The sequence below is a fragment of the Mobula birostris genome, chromosome 2, assembly GCF_030028105.1.
Source record: "Mobula birostris isolate sMobBir1 chromosome 2, sMobBir1.hap1, whole genome shotgun sequence".
NCBI lineage: Eukaryota > Metazoa > Chordata > Chondrichthyes > Myliobatiformes > Myliobatidae > Mobula > Mobula birostris.
In genome coordinates this window covers 26,794,665-26,817,383 of record NC_092371.1, presented here as the reverse complement: position 1 = coordinate 26,817,383, position 22,719 = coordinate 26,794,665, and the positions used below count along the sequence as shown (strand labels likewise).

Below are 22,719 nucleotides of genomic sequence, written 5' to 3'. Positions count from 1 at the left end.
GCACAGGGTCAGGCCCTTCAACCTATGATGTAGTGTTGAACTAATTAAACGTCTCACTAAACGAATCCCTGTTGCCTACACAATGCCAATATCCCTCCACTGTCTGCACATCCATATGTGCCTCTCTCACCTTTGCCTCCACCACAGTCTCCCACCACTCTCTGTGCAACGAGCCCTCCGCATCTCCTGTGAACTCTCACCTTAAGTGCATGCCCTCTCTCCTGAAACATTTGCCTCCAGGATTATACATTTCAGCTCTGGGAGAAAGATACTGACTGTCTATTTTATCTATGCCTCTCATAATTTTATATAGTTTTATCAGGTGACCATTCAGCCTATGCTGCTCTAAATTAAACAACCCAAGTATGTCCAACCCTTCCTTATAACACAATCTCATGGATCCAAGTAACATTCTGGTGAACATCTTCTGCACTCTCTCCAACACCTTCACATCCTTCCTATAGTGGGTCAAGTAGAACTAGATGTAATACTCTGGTGGAGTTTATAAAGTTGTAACATAACTTCCTGACTTTTGAACTCAATACCTCCACTAATAAAGGCAAGCGTACTGTATTCCTTCTTCAACACCCTATCAACCTGGGCAGCCACTTTCAGAGAACTATGAACCTAGATCCCAAGAACGCTCTCTGTTAAGATTCTTATAATTAAGGGGTCCCCAACCTTTTTTGCACTGTGGACCAGTTTATTATTGACAACATTCTTGCGGACCAGCCGACCCGGGAGGGTGGGGTAGGGTTGCCAAAGGACAAGAGTAGCAGTCAAATACGTTGTGTTTACCCCGAGAAAGACTACAATGACCATGAAGCCGTGCGCAGGCACCAGTGTGCATGCGCGCATGTGCCAATTTTTTTCTACAAATCGTTTTTGGCGATCCTGTTTGGGGGGAGGTGTTAATCACAACTGGAATATAGGTGATAAGTGGCTGATACACTCAATTTCATTTCTAAAAGGGTTTATCTAACGAATTTAATATTAAACACACAGCACATATTTTCCTCGCATGAATATAGTGATAAGTCAATTCTAAGCCAATAGCATCATAACATTTTAAGTAACGTTTGGATATTAAACGCACAGCACATATTTTCCCCGCATGAAAATATAAAATCATTGCAACACACCAATATCGCTGAATCAGTGGGAGCCCTGGGCTTGTTTCCCTGTAACAAGACTGTCCTATTGAGGGGTGACGGGAGACAGCGATACTCGAAGGGGGTTCCTGATGTCCAGTCTATTCTGCAGTTTAGTTTTCGTTGCATTCATGGCAGAGATATGTCAGCATGGATTTCTGAAAGGAAAATCATGTCTGACGAATCTCATAGAATTTTTTGAGGATGTAACTAGTAGAGTGGATAGGGGAGAACCAGTGGATGTGGTATATTTGGATTTTCAGAAGGCTTTTGACAAGGTCCCACACAGGAGATTAGTGTGCAAACTTAAAGCACACGGTATTGGGGGTAAGTTATTGGTGTGGGTGGAGAGTTGGTTAGCAGACAGGAAGCAAAGAGTGGGAATAAACGGGACCTTTTCAGAATGGCAGGCGGTGACTAGTGGGGTACCGCAAGGCTCAGTGCTGGGACCCCAGTTGTTTACAATATATATTAATGACTTGGATGAGGGAATTAAATGCAGCATCTCCAAGTTTGTGGATGACACGAAGCTGGGTGGCAAGGTTAGCTGTGAGGAGGATGCTAAGAGGATGCAGAGTGACTTGGATAGGTTGGGTGAGTGGGCAAATTCATGGCAGATGCAATTTAATGTGGATAAATGTGAAGTTATCCACTTTGGTGGCAAAAATAGGAAAACAGATTATTATCTGAATGGTGGCCGATTAGGAAAAGGGGAGGTGCAATGAAACTTGGGTGTCATTATACACCAGTCATTGAAAGTGGGCATGCAGGTACAGCAGGCGGTGAAAAAGGCGAATGGTATGCTGGCATTTATAACGAGAGGATTCGAGTACAGGAGCAGAGAGGTACTACTGCAGTTGTACAAGGCCTTGGTGAGACCACACCTGGAGTATTGTGTGCAGTTTTGGTCCCCTAATCTGAGGAAAGACATCCTTGCCATAGAGGGAGTACAAAGAAGGTTCACCAGATTGATTCCTGGGATGGCAGGACTTTCATATGAAGAAAGACTAGATGAACTGGGCTTGTACTCGTTGGAATTTAGAAGATTGAGGGGGGATCTGATTGAAACGTATAAGATCCTAAAGGGATTGGACAGGCTAGATGCAGGAAGATTGTTCCCGATGTTGGGGAAGTCCAGAAAGAGGGGCCACAGTTTGAGGATAGAGGGGAAGCCTTTTAGGACCGAGATTAGGAAAAACTTCTTCACACAGAGAGTGGTGAATCTGTGGAATTCTCTGCCACAGGAAACAGTTGAGGCCAGTTCATTGGCTATGTTTAAAAGGGAGTTAGATATGGCCCTTGTGGCTACGGGGGTCAGGGGGTATGTAGGGAAGGCTGGGGCGGGGTTCTGAGTTGGATGATCAGCCATGATCATAATAAATGGCGGTGCAGGCTCGAAGGGCCAAATGGCCTACTCCTGCACCTATTTTCTATGTTTCTATGTTTCTATGTTGGAAATGGAAGCAACATTTTCAGTGCTTTCGTGGCTATCTCAGGATATTTAGCCTTGACTTTGATCCAGAATGCCGGCAGAGATGTTATGTCAAACATACTTTTCAGCCCGCCGTCATTTGCAAGCTCGAGGAGTTGATCTTCTTCCTGTGCTGACATGGATGACGCGCGGATAATGACCTCGCATGCGTTCAAACTCAACAGTGGGCGTGACAGGGAATGAGGAAAGGTGCAGCTGACTCATATCGTTTCCTCACGGCCCGGTACCGGTCTGCGGCCTGGTGGTTGGGGACCGCTGTTATAATTTACAGAGTAATATCCCTCTCTATACATCTGATCTTCCAGATAGATTCTGCCTTCTTATTTTTCCACCTAAGTGGATGGTGTTGAATTTTCCATATTATATTCTATCAATCATACCCTCATGCATCAACCTACCTGAAATCTCCCTGCACGTTCTCTGCATCCCCCACAGAGCATACACTTCCACCTAACTTTGTAACGCCAACAAAACTGGATCCACAAGTTTGACCCGCTCACCTCGACAGCTAATATAAGTTGTGAGCAGCTGGGGCCCCAGCACTGATCCCTGGACACTGATGGTAACATCCACCATTACCAACAACACTGTGCCCTCTAACCTTATTACCAAAAGCTTGTGTCGCAATTACCAAACGCCTTTTGAAAGTCCAAATACACTGTGCCAATTGGCTCACCCAAATCTGTTTTGCAAGTTACAACCTCAAAAAGCTCCTAACAAATTTGTCAAACATAGACTTCTTTGCACAAATCAATGTTGAATCTGTCCAGTACTAACAGTACTTTCAATGCGTCCTTTACCATTTTCTAGTAATATTTTTGTTTATTTTATTCCTCCAGCCCACAAGCCCACGATGCCCTATTACACCCATGTGAGCAGCTAACTACTCAAAGGCATCCGTTAGTCTTGCGAGACCATGGATCTGCGCCTGGAAAGTCTTCACTCTCCAGGGCGCAGGCCTGGGCAAGGTTTTATGGAAGACCAGCAGTTGCCCATGCTGCAAGTCGCCCCTCTCCACCACACCAATGTTGTCCAAGGGAAGGGCATTAGGACCCATACAGCTTGGCATCAGTGTCATCTGTTTCAAGTAGATGAGATGAGGCAGATGACCAGGCCAGTGCTGGATGGGCTGCATACTGTCATTCTCTATCACTCTGTGACTGTATTAATTAATGTGAATTAAATGCAATAGATCCTTTGGACCTAATGACCTGTCACCAGTGCAATGTGTGATTAAGTGCCTTGCTCAAGGACACCACACGTTGCCTCGGCTGGGGCTCGAACTCACGACCTTCAGGTTGCTAGTCCCATGCCTTAACCACCTGGCCACGTGGCTAACTACTAACCTTTGGAATATGGGAAGATACTGGTGGAAACCCACACGATCACGGGGAGAATGTACAAACTCCTTACAGACACCGGCGGAATTGAACCTGGGTCACTGGTGCAGTAATAGCGTTATGCCAACCGCTAGCCACTGTGCTGCCATTATAGATCCCACCGTTCCCTCTGTAACGATATCAGTCTAATTGGTCGACGCTTCGCTACTTTTTCTCTCCCCTCTTCCTTTTGTGACCTTACAGCCTGCAGGCAGCATCTGTAAGATAGATAGAAATCTGGATGTACACCCACTATCTCCACAACAGCCTTTATCAAAACCTAGGCTGCAGGTCATGAGGTCCAAAGGATTTATTGCATTTAATTCACATTAATTAATACAGTCACAGAGTGATAGAGAGTGACAGTATTCAGCCCATCCAGTGCTGGCCAGGTCATCTGCCTCGTCTCATCTACTTGAAACTGGACCATAGGCCTCTATACCTCTCTCATCCCTTTACCTATGCAAACCTTTCTTAAATTTTGTAACTGAACCCGCATCCACCGCTTCTGCTGGTAGCTCGTTCCACACTCGCACCCCCTCTGGGCGAAGAAGTTCCCTTTCTTTGCTAATATGTTTGAGCTCCTGATTCACTTCCAGCTCCTTCAGAGCAACACGGGGGTGCAGCTAGGAGTACCGCTGCTTCGTTGCTCCGGCGACCCAGGTTCGACACTGATCTCGGGTACTGCCTGTGTGGAGTTTGCACGTTCACCCTGTGACCCTGTGGGTATCCTCTGGATGTTCTGGTTTCCTCCCACATCCCAAAGGAGTGCAAGTTGGTGGGATAATTGGCCACTGCAACTTGCCCAAGTGTGCAGAACGTGTGTGAATCTGCAGGGCTGGTTCTGCGGGGAATGTGAAGAGAAAAGGTTACAGGGAAATTAAAAGATGAATGTGCTTGTTCTCTGAGGTGGCTAAGCTCAATTGGGACTAGACAGAAGATCAGGTTGGCATGGACTAGATGGGCTGAAGGGTCTGTTTCTGTGCTGTAGTGCTCTATGATTCAAGCACTCTCTGTGTTATTGTCTGATGCATTGTGTAATGTCATAATTTTAAATTGTTTCTTTGTCACTGATTCCACTCACTAAGCTTGTAAGTGTGAAGGCTATTGTCGGGACTTGAGTTACAGGGAAAGGTTGAATATGTGTGTACTTTATTCCCTGGAGTGCAGGGGAATGAGGGGAGATCTTACAGAAGTAAACAACATTTTGAGAGTATAGATAGGGTGAATACATGAAACATTGTTTCAATTGTTCTGCAATTTCTTTCTTCTTTAGTATAATATCTTCCCTCCCCACCATTGAAAACATCTACAAGGAATGCTGTCACAAGGAAACAGTATTCATAATCAAGGATGCCCACCATCTAGATCATGCTCTCTTCTCACTGCTGCCATCAGGAAGGAGGTACAGGAGCCTCAGCTCTCACACTACCAGGTTCAGGAACGGTTATTACCCCTCAACCATGCGGATAACTTCACTCACCTCAACTCTGAACTGATTCCGTAACCTATGGACTCAGTTTTAAATACTCTACAACTCAAGTTCTCATTATCTAAGTATCTAGTTATTTATTTATTTTATTTGTAGAGTTTGTCCTCTTTTATACATTGGATAGTCAGTGTTTGTTCAATGTTTCATTTATTATCAAAGTATATACCCATATACAACTCTCAAATTCATCTTCTCTAGATAGCCATGAAACAAAAAAGAACGTGAAAGTCGTTCAGAGAGAAACATCAAACCCTGTACAAAAAAGAACAGCATCCTGATATCTCAAACATCGACCCCCAAAAATAACCCCTCCCCTGCACAAAAAAAACTAACAGAGCACAACAGAATAACAACCCTCAAACACCCTCCCCTCGCACAACAAAATAGAAAAGGAATGGGCAATAAAAACACAGAGTATAAAAACCATAATTCTGAAAAAGTCCACAGTCCATAAAGGCAATAGTCCAATCTATAACACAGAGCTTCAACACCAGCTTCCGATATCACTGATAGTTGATGGAAGAGAGGGACACCACATGAGCATAGTGGCCTACCCGTCCACCACTGCAAGCCACGCAGTGACAGGCCGCGCACAGACTCCTTCTGGACAGAGGTCAAAAGAGAGGCATTTGGTGCTGCGCTGTCACTCCCCTTCAGTATTCGTCTCAATGCCTCAATCCTCCTCTACATTTTAATCGGCGATTAATGGACTCTATGATCAGCGAACTGGAGACGAACATCAGCTCGCACCCAGTCTCGAAAGTTTATTCGCATTGAGGCCGTCTGAGTACGTGCTCACTTCCCGGAATCTTCTCGGAGACAGCAAAGTGCTGATCATTCAATCGATCTCCAAACTGTAAGTCGTAGGTTTTAACAGTCCCAGAAACACATTTAAGATGAAAAACAGACATAAATGAAGTAAAATAGACATTTTCATGGGCTATCTGGGAGATGTCGACCGAAGGAGCATTCTACACTGGCGCCATCTTGACCGGAAGTCAAAATGATTTTGTGAAGTTTTACATTGATTCTATTGTATTTCTTTGTTCTACTGTGAATGCCTGCAAAAAATGATTCTTGGGGACATACGGTATATGTACTTTAATCATAAATTTATTTCGAACTTTGAACCTTTGCTCACGTGTTTTTCAATGGGGACGTGGATCACCTGAGTACATATTAATATCTTTATTCAGCTGTTGAGGGCTTCCAAGTATCTACTGATGTTGAGTGTTTTAAAATGTGTGTTATGTGCGCATCTGTGAAGGTTAGGCGTTCTCAGCCCACTCAGGTATTGTTCCGGGATGTATGTCGCCTGTCCCTAGTGCTTGCAGTTAACCCTTCAGATGGTATCGGTTGTCTATTGTGCTTCCCCCGCAGGCTTTTGGTTCCATTATCCAACAACACTGATTTGACAACCAACTCCCTCACTGGACAAATACTGCAAATCTCATATTAAGTTAAGATTATTATCACTGGGGCTTTGCAATGAGGCAGATTCACAAAACAGAGATGTGCAAGTTAAATTATTTAATAGTGCAAGGTTCAAGTATTCATAATAATGAGGTAACAGAGTCGGAGAAAGGCGACATCTGTCCCAGCAACCCAGCAGGGTACCTGCCTCTGCTCTCACACCTTGTACAAACATATGGGCTATGCCTGTCTCCCCATCGAAACGCCAGCCTGAATTAGGCTGAGTCAGGGAGGGACGAACATAAGGACAGTCATCAGGGAGGCTTCCCTGCTCTCACAGGGGAATGCCAGTTGAATGCACTCACCTCAGGGGTGAGGCTGGGGGGGGGGGGAAGGTGTGGGTGGGAGGCATGAGATTAGTGGGGGGGGGAGGAGGTCAGAGAAAAGTAACTGTGATAGCAGGTGGCGTGGGAAAGCACACAGTAATGGGAGAGGAAGTGTGTGTGTGCGTGAGAGAAAGAGAGGGAAAGAGAGGGGCGTGGTGCTGGAGCAGGGAATGTCAGGGACAGAGAGAGACGAGAAAGAGAGAGAGAGATGAGTAAGAGATATGAGTGTGAGGGAGAAGGGAGAGGTGGTGCTGGAGCAGATGACATGGCATAGAGATGAGAGAAATGAGAGAGAGTAAGTGGGAGAGAGTGTGTGTGTGAGAGAGAGAGAGAGAGAGAAGGGAAGAGGTGGTGCTGGAGCAAAGAATGTGGGAGAGAAATGAGAAAGAGAGAGATAAATGTGTGAGTGAGAGAGAGAGAGAGAGAGAGAAAATGGTGGTGCTGGAACCCTCCCTCTCCCACATATGTGGGAGAGAGAGGTAGGGTGATATGGGAAGCAGAGGGAGTGAGAGGACGGGGCTGTGAACGTGTGTAGGGAGTGGAGGTAAGGGGAGGGGAGAAATGGGAATGAATCAGAGGAGGTGGGAATGTCAGGAGCCAAAGGCGGGCAGAGTAAATCCTAGTACTGTAGAGGGAATAGGAGGAGCGTAAGGGTGGGAAGGTTAGTTAGAAGTGATGAGGTCGGCAGGGTGGAGACAGTGGAGTGGGTGTATTAAGAACTGGAGAGAACACTTCAGTTTGCAGAGAGCTCAGAGGTGGAGAGTGGGTGGGGACTTGGGGGTTCAGATCGCAGTATCATGAAGTCATACAATATGGAAATTGGCCCTTTGGCCCAACTCATGCCAACTATATTACCCAGCAAGCAAGTCCCATCTGCCTGTATTTGGCCCTTAGCCTTCTAAACCTCTCCTATCCATGTAGTTATCGATATGATTTCTAAATCTAGCTAATGTGCCTGGCTCAACCACTCTTATTGGCAGCTCATTCAAATGTAGACCACCCTTTGTGTAAGCAGCTGCCCCTAATGTCCTGCTTAAATCTCTCGGCTCTGATCTTAAACCTCCTCTTGTTTTTAGCAGTGCCTCCCAGGGAAAACGACTGTGTCTTTTGGCCATGCCCCTTATGATCTTATACGCCTCTATCAGTTCATCCCTCAGTCACCTACCTCCCAAGGAATGAACCCTGGTCCACGCAGTCTCTCCTCGTCGTCCAGGCAACATGCTGATATATCTTTTCTGTGCTCTTTATAGTTGAATTACTCTAGAAAGAATTCCATCCCCGAACTCTGTTGGGGATAGGGTGTGTGAGGGAGATTGGAGAGACGTGAAATGGAAGTCAGGGGAAAGAAGGACAGGGAGTGGCATTAACATGTAGATAAAGGATGGCGTCTGGAGGGAGCAGGCAGACAGTGGGAACAGACAGATGGTGACAGCATTGGGGGAAGGACAGAAAGGCCTCAGCCTAGTACTGGAGAGTTGGTAGCAGCCAGCTCGCTATGGGAAACAACCCACCCTATCAGAATCAGAATCAGGTTTCTATCACTGACAGATATATGTCATGAAATTTGTAGTATTGTGACAGCAGAATCATGCATTATATATAAAAGAACTATAAATTACAAATAGATAAATAGTGTAAAAAAAGAATAGTGAAATAGTGTTCATGGACTAATCAGAAATCTGTTAGCGGGAGGGAAGAAGCTGTTCCTAAAACATTGAATGTAGATTTCTAGGACTCTGTACGTCCTCCCTGATAGTAGCAATGAGAAGAGTGATAAGGCTCCTTAATCATGGATGCTGCCTTCTTGAGGTACCACCTTTTGAAGATTGTGGGACGTACCTACGATGGATCTGGCAGAGCCTACAACCTTCTGTAGGTGGTCAGAATTATCTCCATGGTATATCTGTAAACATTTGGTGACATACCAAATCTCCTCAGACTTTTAGTGAAATGCAGCCCCTGGTATACCTTCTTCATGATTGCATTAATATGATAGGTCCTCTGAGATTTTAATGACCAGGAACTTGAAGCTGCTCACCCTCTCCACCTCTGATCCCTCGATGAGAACTGGTGTGTGTTCTCCCAACTTCCCCTTCCTGAAGCCCACAGTCAATTCCCTGGTCTTGTTGCTGTTGAGTGCAGCACAGGTTGTTGTTGCAACATCACTCAACCAGCTGATCGATCTCACTCCTGTACGTCTCTTCATCACCACCTGAAATTCCGCCAACAACAGTGGTGTCATCGGCAAATTTGTAGAGGGCATTTGGAGCAAATGTGTTCTCCGGGCCTGTCCACAAGCCTGTTCATTCCCTCAGACTGATCTCCAGGGTAACAGACAAAGACACTGCACATGGGCCCGGAACTCAGTGAGATAGTCAGACTTGAGTTAGAAATAAAGCTGACACTGTATGCTTGGCCCAGTATTCATTCACATCTGAGTGCAGATCTAGCAGACACATATGTTCAGAAGCAAAAGCATACATTTATAATCTGCTTTGTTTTATTCTCTAATTTGTTTCCGGGAATAAGAGGATCATCCCATGAATGGTATTAGCCCACTCTGGCTGAAGTTTAGAGTGCTTTTTTGCACAGCGGTTGTTTATCATTCGAACTTTATTGATTCTGTTATATTTCTCTGTCCTATGGTAAATGATTGCAAGAAAATGAATCCCAAGGTAGAATATAGAGACATACACATATTTAACGATAAATTTACTTTGAACCTTGAACTTTAGATTCTGATGGGAATTGGTATGGTGGGTGCTGAGGGTGGTATCCCCTATGGGAGCGTCTCGAACCAGTCAGCATAGAGTCAGGATCAGGCTCCAGCCGCCTGGGACCGCAGTGTGGAGAAATGTCCTCACTTGGAGGGTTATGGCTATTTGGAAATTTCTCTCCCCCAAGGCAGTGGAAGCCCAATTTTGTCAAGGCGAGGCCAAGGTCAAGAGGTCCTTGGACACTATATGATGAAGAGATGACAGCAGGAGGGTGTAGATGATGAAAGATTAGCCATGGAACTGACAGAAGGAGCATGCTCAAGAGGTCAAACATTGAAGTCTTCAACTGAGGCAGTGGCAATGACAAGCAGAATGAAGGAGGAGGAGGCACGGAGTATCTGTGGTAGGATGTTCATTACAGATCAAGGCAGGTGGATAATGGTGTTGTAAAGTCCACTTCAGTCTCATACACACATATACATGCACAGAGGCACACACTTATACACACATGCACACACACATACACATGTAGTCATGCAGAAACATCCACACACAGATACAGATACATATAGGTGCACACACACACACTCACATAGATGCAAACACACTCATACAGATGCAAACACACTCATACACATGCACTGCGCGAACACACGAACACACTCACATGTACCAACACAGACACTCATGCACAGGCACACACACACACATGCAAACACACCCACAAACACAAATGTGCACACACACACACACACACAAATGCAAATACAATCACGAACACAAACATACATACACAGGGACACACACACACAAGCTACATACAGACACACACACATGTACAAACACAAACAGACGCATAGACAGGTGCACACACACACTATGTTGTATTTAGAAATGCCTGAACAAAGACAGACAACCACAGACAGCAGTAACACACTACTACACTAGATTGGTGCATGTAAATCCTCATACATTTACAGACACACACAGATACACATGTTCATCATAATGTGTTCATAGACATTGTGAAAGGATAGTCTGGTTACTCTTTATTTCCATTTTCCAACCATTACAAATCATTTGTTGCAAATTCAGCTGAGATCTTTGTTCTTGACTCTGTGCACTGGACTATACTTTTCCTGGGAGTATAAAATGGGTGCTGGTGAATTACAGCTCTCCTCTGCAACTCTCTACGGTTTAATTCCACGCAGTATCACCAACACAGAAAGCAAGCTGCTAATTCACTGACACCCATTCGCACAAAAACATAAAGTCCATAAATCCTGGATTGCATGGCCATCTCAGAGTTTTAATGTATGTGTGCCTCTCTCCTTCACCCTCTCACTTACACTTCCAGTTCCTTCCCACACTCAGCTGGCGCCTGATCTAGGGAAACGTACGCTGTCATTACCAACAGACAGCTGCCAAGGGATCTGGCGATGTAACATATGTTCTGCCTGGGGCAGGGCAGCTGATTCATTCACACTACCTAGAAAGCAGAGTAGATACTAATTGAGCAGAATCTTTCTGACGATCAGGAATTTTGCCTTCTGGAACCATATACCCAGGAACCTACCAGTGTCTGCAAGCAAGCTTCACCTCACCACCAACTCCACCCATTCCCTCCAACATCACTAATTTGGTACATTACTTGTCTGAAATCCTGCAATGGACGAGCAGGTTATTTCTTCAACCAAATTTAGCTCAAGCGGAGGCCTTATCTTTGCTCTGACATGCAGCAGTCCCTAGCAACTCCAAATGGAATATTTGAAACCCATTATAACGTTTGACTTAAATATGAGCTTCAGGTTACATGGCTGTGTCATTAAAATCTAACGCACTTCTGCTATACGACCATAAGACACAAAAAAAGCATAATTAGGCCATTTGGCCGTTTAATCTGCTCTACCACTCCATCATGTCCGCAAGTCACTTGCTCATAAACCTTCTGTCTTCTTGCACTCCATAATTAGACCAATATGATGTACTCCCAGCCAGTTTCACTAGTCCAACTCTTGAAAACTTGAAGTAATCAGACTCAGCTGCCTGTGATCTAATGTTTATGTTTCCTCACCTCTCCTACCATAGATATCTCTCATTCTCCCCACTCCCCATAAATAAAAGCATCAATTTTCAAATTCCCATGCATTGCTTACAGCTCCCTCTGAAATAGTGAGCCCCCACCTCTGTAATCTCCCTATACCGTACATCAGTCCAAGATATTTGCACCCTCCCATTCTGCCTCTTGAGAAACTCCATCAACGTTTTCAGATCTCAAGCCCCAAGCTTCCCTCAGCCAAACCAAAGATAGAAACATATCAGCTTCTCTCTCTACTGGATCCCAATGGTGTTCTCCTTTCCTTGATAACAAATAAACCTTTGGATGATGAGTTGGTTCTGCCTAGTTAGGGTTAGGCAGACATGATTAGCAATACGAGGAATGTATGGCTGGAAACGTAGTGGAATGGGCAATGTTTCTTTCAGTTAGTTGACGAGAAACAATGGTGGGGAGCCACCTTTAGTCTTTGTAGTGACGACACTGCCACGTGCCCTGGGATAAAAAGTTGCAGGATACCGATCCACCATGAGATACATCTCCAAGTGGGAATCGTGTGTGACTGCAGGCAAAACCTGCATGCGCACATACACTGGATTATCTTGTCCTTTGGGATGCTGTCAAAACTGTAGTGAACTGAATTGCATATTTTGTCAATGGTCAATACTCCATCGATAATAAACTGGTGATGGAGGGAGGGACGATGAATTTCCAAGCCCTCAAGTGCATTCATCTAAGGAACTGCTGCACGTCCAAGTTTGTGCCCTGTGGATGGTGGGGAGTCAGGACTTGTCATTGGTAATCACGGAGTAGTTACAGCTCTGGGAGAGGCCATTCAGCCCATTGAATCCAAACTCACTTAGCTCAAACCCAGTTAGCTCTACTTCTCCGCACTTTCCCACAGTACTTTAACGTCATTCCATTCATACACTTAAGGGCTAAATTGTGTTGTTTTTTTTGTTGCCTATTGTGTTCCCATTTGTCGTGCTGAGCATTGTGGGTAAGCTCTGTTGTCACCAGAATGTGTGGATGTCCCCAGCACACCCTCAGGTTTGTTGGCTCTTAGCGTGAATGACACATCTCACTGCACATCTTGATGCACACATGATATGGCCAAGTGGTTAAGGCGTTCATCTAGTGATTTGAAGGTCACTAGTTTGAGCCTTGGCTGAGGCAGTGTGTATGTCCTTGAGCAAGGCACTTAACCACACATTGCTCTGCAACAACACCGGTGCCAAGCTGTATGGGTCCTAATGCCCTTCCCTTGGACAACATCGGTGGCATGGAGAGGGGAGACTTGCAGAATGGGCAGCTGCTGGTCTTTCACACAACCTTGCCCAGGCCTGCGCCCTGGAAACCTTCCAAGGCGCAAATCCATGGTCTCATGAGACTAACGGATACCTATACACGATAAATAAATTTGAACCTTGAAATTGGGTAGTACTGAAAATGTTTAACTTTAAAAATATAGGGATTGAGCAACTTTAAGTAGCTTTCAAACATTCCTCATAGTCAGATATAATCAGAAAGAAAGTTTTTGGTGCTACAATCCCTGATTTTAACCATTTGCTCCATAAAAGAGTACTTCCTCTTGCTTGTTTTAGCTAATCGCCTCCATTCTTTCTTTTAGTTCTTGATACCTCATCAATAGAAATAGCTTCACTCTATTTAATCTATCAGATTGTAACAGCCAGTATTGGGTTTCCTCATAACCTGTGTCCAGTGCAAAAAAGACCCAGTTTTTCCCCAATCTAACCTCATTTCAATTGACCACTTCTGCACCCTAAAACCTTCATATCTGTCCCAAAATGTAACACACAGAAATGGACAGTTATTGCTCTGTAGTTCAGCCAGTATTTTCATCGTGTTCGGCACAGCATTGTGGGCCGAAGGGCCTGTATTGTGCCATACATTTTCTATTGCTTCCTTTTCACCTATTCTATAAAGGACTGTCTGATCTATGGGCTGTCCCCAGGGACACAGACGGACGTCAGGTGCTGCTGGCAGATCGTCAGCACTGCAAAAGATGCCCTTCGGTCAGCTTGAAACTTGTTGATCTGCCAGCACATCGAGACATCTGTGGAAGAACACTGCCGACTGGCCTGTTCCAGGCTTCAGGTGTACCTGCTGAAGGATGCACTGATGCTTGGTGCAATCACTGCAAGGGCCCAGTGCGGAAGAACCACAGCATAGGCCTCTTCCGCTAATTTTGGGGGGGGGGGGGCTGGGTTGGACGAGGAAGTCCCTCAATTATTGTCATAGTGTACCACCCCAGGGGGCCACAGCACTATTAGTTTTAAGAGATACAATAGGACATCACAGGAATCATTAACTATAAATGCAATAATAAAGATATTGCACTGTTTGCTTATTTATTTAAAAATTTTATCTTAAAAAATGTACTCAAGACCAAGATGCCCTTTTAAAACCAATTTCTCGACCCGCCCTCCAACATACTGTACATCTCCAGATCTGTTCTTGTATCCCTTTTAGAGTTGTGCGCTCTAGTTTATATTGCCTCTTGTTCTTCCAACAAAAGATATTACACTTCATATTTCCTCCACATTAGATTTCATCCACCACCTTCCTGCAAATCCACAAATTCTTTTCATATTTCACAACTTTGTTAAGTTTTGTCTCCACAGCAGCTTCGAAATAGTGCCCTGCACATCCAAGTCATTAATATAGATTAGAGAAAGCAGTGGTCCCCAGGCGAGATCACAAAAAGCCCACACAAGTTTGAAACATCTGTGCTGGAAAATTAGTTTTTCAAGTGCAGTGTGGTAGCTAGCTCCATATTCTAATCATATCTTCATTAACTCAATAATAGATCAACCCTTATGTTTATTGTCTCTCATTTTGCTTATCCTTCAAGTAGAAGTATCTTTTGTACATCTGATTTCTCAGTATTTTCAGGAGTTCATCCAAGCCTCCCTGTCAGCCCCTTCTAGAGGAAGAGGCCCAGTCTGTTCAGACATTTAGTGAGTGATATCATTTCCCACACAGGAGGTCACTCCCAAACCACAAGGCCACATTTCCTGCTGATCTGGTTGTGGCTTTGCCTCCCATTGAGCTTTGTAAATTAGTTACATTCGAAGAGTTAAGCAGCTTCCATGCCATCTGGTCACCTTATGGATGGAGGGAACTGGAGCAGGGATGGGAGGGGTTGGAGAGGAGGGAATGCTGCCCCGATTCTAAACAGAGCCATTGGCTCACAGCGATTCAAAAGGCCAAGTCTCATCTTTAGTTCATGCAGTCCTAAACCTTTTAGCATTTCTGTGGTTTGCGCAGGTGCCAGATGGAAGAGCAAAAGGACAGCATTACTACCCTGGGTAAGGAGCAAAGGTTGAACAACATTCCTGCTTGTGATTTCAACACAATAATCCCTGCTAGAAAATATGTGGTGGTCTAGTGAGGAACCAGATCAATCTTCAGAAAATTAAGAAATTGGATAATGCTAAATTTCTTCTTTATGAATTTTAAAAATGTAAATATTGAACAATTTTAATAGTCTTCAAATGTTTATTTCTGACAATCCTTTGCAATCCAAGTCTGGGGACAGCCAGGTTTGCTGTGGGCTTGGCTTAGCTGGCAATCAAAGCTGTCCAGCTTTCTTGTGGGTGGGAAGTCCAAGTCCCCACCACTTTAGAGGGTTCACATGCATAGGATCCTACATTCGCCTGGCACCAAGCCTCCAATGTGCAGGATCATAAGAGGCTGAAGAGTGGTGGTGGACTCCGCTAACTCCACTCATGGGCACAACCCTCTCCACCATCAAGGAAGTCTTCAAAAGGCAACACCTGAATGAGGCAGCATCCATCATAGAGACCCTCCCCATCTGGACATGCCCTCTTCACAGTCCATAAACACTAACCCCAGAATCAGATTTATTACCACTGACCAATATCATGAAATTTGTTTTACAGTAGCAGTACAGTTCAAGGCAAACAAGCTAGAATGAAAAGGAAAATGATAAATAATGAAGAGTAATGAAGTAGTGTTCACTGACCAGAGCAGAAGCAGCCATTCTGAAATATTGATGTAGTTTTCATGTTCCTATACCTCCTCCCCAATGGTAGTAATGAGAAGAGGGTATGTCCCAGATGGCAGGAGTCTTGAATGATGGATACCACCTTCTTTTGCACTTTTTATTGTTACATAGCAAGTTCATTATGTCTTGCAATGCACTGCTGCAACAAATATCACAACCTGTGTTGTTAATAATAAACTTCATTCTGATAAAGGGAGAGACTGACTACTCAAGGCAAGACCTGCAGGCAGGCAAGCAAGCAGTGAAGACAGCCAATGTCTACTAATTGGTAAATTCTGGGTCCTGCATTGTGTGAAATGTCATGAATTTTAAGACTACTAATGTCAGAAGAAATAAATCTGTTATCCAAATTTTAAAACATTGTGATTAGATCTATTAGCAAACCTTCTAAACTGAAGGAAATGCACACCACATTTTGCCAACATTCCCATGAAAAGAGGAAGAGGATAGGGTTTTGCCCGTTCAAAAAAGGCTAATTTGTATTTTAAAAAAAGTTAGAAACACACAAATGCTTCAAAAAAAGAGAAAAACATGGATTTTTAGGTGTAAACTCAGAGAAGGGACATAGGAAATGAATGAGATTTGCCAACTTGATGGAAGGTAGGAGAGATGAAAAGCAGGGTGGAAGTGAAGGTGAAAGAGCAATAACAAGACAAGTAAAGAAATAAAAGGGTCACTGGAAGGTCCAAATGGAAAACAACAATGATCTAAATAATACAAACGAAAAAATCTGCAGATGCTGGAAATCCAAGCAACACACACAAAATGTTGGAGGAACTCAGACCAGGCAGCAACTATGGAAAATAGTCGTCGACGTTTCAGGCCAGAACCCTTCAGGAGGACCCAACAGTCGACATTTCAGGCTGAAACATTGAATGTACTCTTTTTCATAGATGCTGCCTGGCCCTCTGAGTTCCTCCAGCATGTTGCGTGTTTATCTAGCTAATACTGTAACTCAAGAAATATTGATATCAGAATCAGATTTACTGTCACTGATATACATCTTGAAATGTGTTATTTTGCTGCTGCAGTACAGTGCAATATATAAAAATATTTAATTTTCATACATCTTAAAGTAATTTATAGTATAAGTGGTGCAAACAGAGCAAAATAGTGGGGTAATGTTCATGGGTTCATTGACCGTTCAACAATCTGATAGTGGTCCATAAATGTTGCCAGAAATACAGTCCAGATAGTTATAAATGTTCACCTTGCATTGAACTGCTCATCTCATCTTGATGCAAGGTCAACATTGCATCATAGCAAGGTGTTTACCAAAAAACTCCTCACCATGAACATTCAATGAATCATTATTAACCAAAACTGAAATCTGTTGCTTCAGCATTTCGGTCAAAATCCCTTGGAATGCATTCACCTTGTGACTGAAACAGCTTAACCACTTTCAAGGGCAGCAGGGTTTTGCACCAACTGCGGTCAGAGCGTTAAGTTACTACACTTAAAGCAAGAGCCAGCCCTGGGTTTGAATCATAGCTGGAGTCTTACCTGGAGCAATTTCAAAATGATTGGAAGTTGCTGTGAATGTACTGCCCTAAAGATCAATGAAACTGGCCTTAATTGATTTATCTGGAGTTACTACCCCTTCCCACCATTGGTAGAATCTACAGTAGGCACAGCCACAGATCCCCACCATCCAGGCTACGCCGTCTTCTCATGGCTACCAATAGGCATGAGGTACAGAAGCCTGGAGGTTCAAGAATTACTTTGGAAGTACGTGTAATTTTAATCAGAAACGTCAGCTATGTGGTGTTCCAAACTTTAACCTGCTCTGCTGAGAAGGCAACAAGAATACCAGGGTCAATGAGGCCCACCCCTGCAACTTTGCAATATCCACCCCTGCAACTTTGCAATAGATAAAACATGCAAGAAATCCTGAACAGGTCTCACACGCATGCTTCCCAAAGTCAAGACCTTCCTAGACCACATTAACTGTATTCGCTTCCAAGCAGAAACTTAACTAGTGGGAGGCTAAGGATCACCAGAAGCTCAAGGGTTTAATTTTGGAGTGGCCATTGAGTTTCCATTTACCCCACTGTCCTTCAAAAGAAACAGCAGCTGGGTCAACATGAGAGCTGGGATCAAACTCACATGTGCCCCCACTGGTCTTTGATTTGACCCAATTCTCAGTCCCAAATTACAGAAGGAAAGGCCAGACAGGTGAGCAGACACTGGTTTAAATTCAGAATATTATCTTTATTCTTTCTCATTTGACATTATATTACAGAACTGAGACACCAAATCCACACTTCAGAAGCTGCATCTAGACATCCATCCGTTTAAAATTCACTGACAAAAGTTTTAAGAAAACTGACCCACTGGATTTACAGAAAGTACCTTACAACTCACACCAAGAATAATTATTGCTTTCTCCACAACCCCCCACCCCTCCCAACCGCCAGAAGAGTCAGGTGAGTTTTGAGGAAGAACACACATTCAAGCAGACATTAATACCCTGTTTTGTGTTTCTTCTTGTAACTGTGCAGGAACACGAAAGGAGTTATATCCTAGCTTACCCATTACCAGGGAAACACTTCTCCATAATAACAGGAAAATGGGAAGACTAAACCCTATTTACAAGAGGTAAACGAGCTTTTCTTAAAAAAGGTTTCAAAGTTGCACCATATTTACATTACCCATTAAATTACACATAAATAAATATGTACATTCAAAACACTGTTCCCTTTTTACCCTGTAAAGGAAACTCTCCCAAAGACTGATTAAAGACTCTCTTAAAATACGAGTGTGTCGATACCCAATTTTCAAGTAGGTTTGTAACTGGGCAGAGTTTGGCCTCCAGACAACAAATGTTTAGCTGACAATCCAGAGGGCACGCAAGATCATCCGGCAAGGTCAGTAGCAGAGTTGAGCAGACTTCCACCTGTAGACTTGTCAGAATTGTCACAGGTCGGTCACCACTTTGATCAGCGCAGAGGCAGGTGCATCTGACTTGCTTTTGAGCACCACAAGCCTGGACTGTGGGCATCGCCATTGCAATGGTCATTATAAGCCTGGAAGATCATTGTTAGCCAGAATCAAAACCAAACTGGAGAGGCTCTTCCTGAGATACTTTCAGATGCTTGGTCTTTGGCTCAGAGGTGTTAATCCCTTTAAAGTCAGCTCCATCAAAACAGAAATTTTAGACAAAGCTTCAATCCAGTCCCAGTTCAACATCTCCTTTTCACACAAGCAGCAAGCAGGAGGACATTTGGCTACCATCTCCTTCCAGACTGTGTTAGCAGCAGCACTGAGCTGTGTAGCTGTTCTCTCAGCTCTGCGAGATCAGGTTTAATAGCCGAAATTTAAGATTTAGTGGCAGCCTCAGAAATTACTACGAAAATTAGTTACTCACATTATAAAACTGCAGGAAAATATACTTATACATGATTGCATTGTATTCCTCAGCTAGATATATTAACCAGACTGCCCTAACCAGTTTATGCAAGTAGGTTAACACCCCTCTCAAGTACTTCTCAATAATTTCATCTGTATTTTCATGCTCAAACATGCTGACTTTGTTTTAAAATAATTCCAAGCCTGCTCCACCTGTGGAACAAGAGTCAATTAAAAAGATTGAACCTACCTTACAATGTGAGCAATGGAACTTAAGCTTTGTTAATAACGGAGTCGCTGGCAGCGCTGCACATTGAGCTACCCTGCCGATACATGTACACTTCCCACCCTGGCCTTGGCAGAGCTTTCAAAACAGATCATTAAATTTTGTTGTAAGGAATGGATTTGGTCTGTTCCAAAAGGAGTCCAACTGAGAATGACTTTGTAACTGGATGGAAGTGAAGAGAGTTCACATTTACACAGCACCCAAATGATGGGCATTGGAAATGTGCTCAGAGCGCAGTTAAATTGCAAGTCCCTGATTAGAGCCCACCAAGTAAGCTGTCCAAAGGGACTGATTAAACCCAGTGGGGTGCAATGAGAAGAGATCCAAGAAAGTACTGAAGACTAGAAAACCCTCCTTCCTGACCTGAATGGGCTGCGGATTCAGTCTATAATAGGAGCTGGCATTGAACTGCTCAAAAAAGTTCAATCTGCTTGGTCTCCAGTGCTCAGGGTACCAAAAGTCAACTAGCAGTAAATGGAGAGCATGAAACATCATTCTGCTTTCCTCCAAGTGTTTTTGAACACAACCTATATCTTAAGTAAAGCATGTTGGGGAGCCCCTGTGTGTTAGCAAATAAACATGTGGCCCAGCCCAAGATGCTAATGTCCAGCAAACTGTTCATGTCAGCTTTCTGGGCTTTAGACCCACAGACAGACAGGACAGCTTCTAACCACGGGCATCACGGCAAGATCCTGTGACTACATGCCCTCTTCCAACAATGTGACACCATTTAGGCACGTCTTCCCATCTTCTTCGAGGGCTCCGTCTCATTGTCCCTGATGTTAGCGAAGCTGAGAGTCGCTCTGCTTATTACTATCTGGGAAAAGTCAGCAAAGTTACTGGGAGACAGCTTTGCCAGGTACAGTGCAAGTAAAAGGGCCCTAAAAACTAAATTTATGGCTTCATCATAGGGCAGTAGCTTCTTCTCTTCTCCCCCTGCAGATTCACCAACACATACAACAAAGCTGGAATCACAGTTGGGGAAGAAGCTTGGAGTCAGTGCTTAGGGGTACAATGCAACTGACCCTGCTTTGGGAGAGGTGCTCAAGTAGAATATACCTTAGGGCTGAGGCCTTCAATAAACTTCTGGCAATGGAAGCATGGCTGTTTCATTGACAGTTACCCCAGCAAAAGTGACCTCCTGCGCAGAGTCACATGATGTTGGAGGTGCCAAACGGATTTGATACCTGGAGCATGAATAAAATGGTTGATCGTGGAGGCATAGTGCATATCTGCAGCCCTGCAAATCAAAATTAGCAGGAGTTTAGTCCAGCCCTTTGGCTATTGGGTGCCATTGCTGTTGCTGGTTTGAGGAAGTTCAGGTTGTCCCAGAGACAAAGAAGGGGAGAGGAGGGTTAAAAATTCATGGATTCAGGGCCAGCAGCTCATTTCCTGTGCTTTTCATCTTTGTCCACAGTTTTATTTGGGTTGTTGTCCTGGGAGTTCTGGCCACTGTTGGCCATATACACTTTGTCCAAGGCCTTCACCGCTTCGTTCAGGTAATTCTGCAGCGAGGACATGGCAGCGCATATGGCAGGGCTCCCGAAGCCATGCGTGATGAGGCTGAAGTGGGTCAGGCAGCTCTGGATTTCAGGATCCAGGATTGGACTAGGCCGGGCATTTCCCAGGGGCGACCGATCCTGAGTCAACATGTCCATGAACTCTTTAAAGATTTGCCTGCAAACAGAAAAGAAAGGGACAATTGTTAATTCATTCAATGTACAATCACTGGAGAACAAGACCGAGGGTCCAAGAACACATTTGCTGCATCGGAGGGAAATGGGGAATTGTTGCCTTGTGTTTCACAGAGACATGGCTCATCTCAGACATACTAGATACATCAGTAAGACCCAAGGGATTCTCAAAACACCGGAAGGACTGGACCAATTTAGAGAAGGCAAAAATTGGGGATCAGTGTTTCATGATAAAATCTTCGTAGAGCTTAGACATAATGGTTTTTAAAACATTAGAATTTTTTTTTTTTTGATAAGAACAGGCCATTCAGCCTAACAAAGCTTGCCAAATTCCTAAACAACAGGAATTCTGCAGATGCTGGAAATTCAAGCAACACACATCAAAGTTGCTGGTGAACGCAGCAGGCCAGGCAGCATCTCTAGGAAGAGGTGCAGACGACGTTTCAGGCCGAGACCCTTCGTCAGGATGTGTGTTGCTTGCCAAATTCCTATTCACATAGTGTTGAAATAATTATTGACTTTAGATTTTAAAGTCTCTAGGGCACTCTCAACTACAGAGCTAGGTAGTTTTTATCCATGTGTCCACAATTCGCCATGTAAAGTGCGTCCTGATGTTAGTCTGAATTCTCCCTTTAACCTGTCTCCACCGATGGCCCCGTGTCCTCACTGATGGATTAATTTTGAGGTAGCAGCTGGCACCCACCTTACTTACACATAGAACATAGAAATCTACAGCACATTACAGGCCCTTTGGCCCACAGTGTTGTGCCAACCATGTAACCTACTCTAGAAACTGCCGAGAATTTCAAAGCCTCTACCTCCCTAAGCTCCATGTACCTATCTAAGAGGCTCTTAAAAGACCCTATTGAATCAACTTCCACCACCGCCGCCGGCAGTGCATTCCACGCACCCACCGTGTCAAAAACTTACTCCAGACATCCCGTCAGTACCCATTTTCAAGCACCTTAAAACTATGCTCCTTGTGTTAGCCATTTCAGCCCAAAGGAAAAGCCTCTGGCTATCCACATGATCAATGCCCCTCATCATCTTGTACACCTCTATCAGGTCACCTCTCGTCCTCCATCGGTCCAAGGGGAAAAGGCCAAGTTCACTCAACCTGTTCTCATAAGGTATGCCATCCAATCCAGGCAACATCCTTGTAAATCTCCTCTGCACTCTCTCTATAGTATCCACATCCTTCCTGTAGTGAGGTGACCAGAACTGAGCACAGGACTCCTGGTGGAGCCTGACCAA

The 22,719-nt window shown here is 44.2% G+C and overlaps 1 protein-coding gene across 1 annotated transcript in view; it reads right to left on the bottom strand.

Moving 5' to 3' along the window:
- Positions 1 to 18,361: 18,361 nt before the first annotated feature.
- The window catches only part of tfap2c (transcription factor AP-2 gamma (activating enhancer binding protein 2 gamma)), a 51,440-nt gene continuing 47,082 nt past the window's right edge, over positions 18,362 to 22,719 (bottom strand). The window contains exon 7 of the mRNA XM_072239067.1: positions 18,362 to 21,448. Within this exon, the coding sequence (XP_072095168.1) occupies positions 21,157 to 21,448 (292 nt within the window). The 3' untranslated portion in view covers positions 18,362 to 21,156. The remainder of the gene's footprint in view (positions 21,449 to 22,719) is intronic.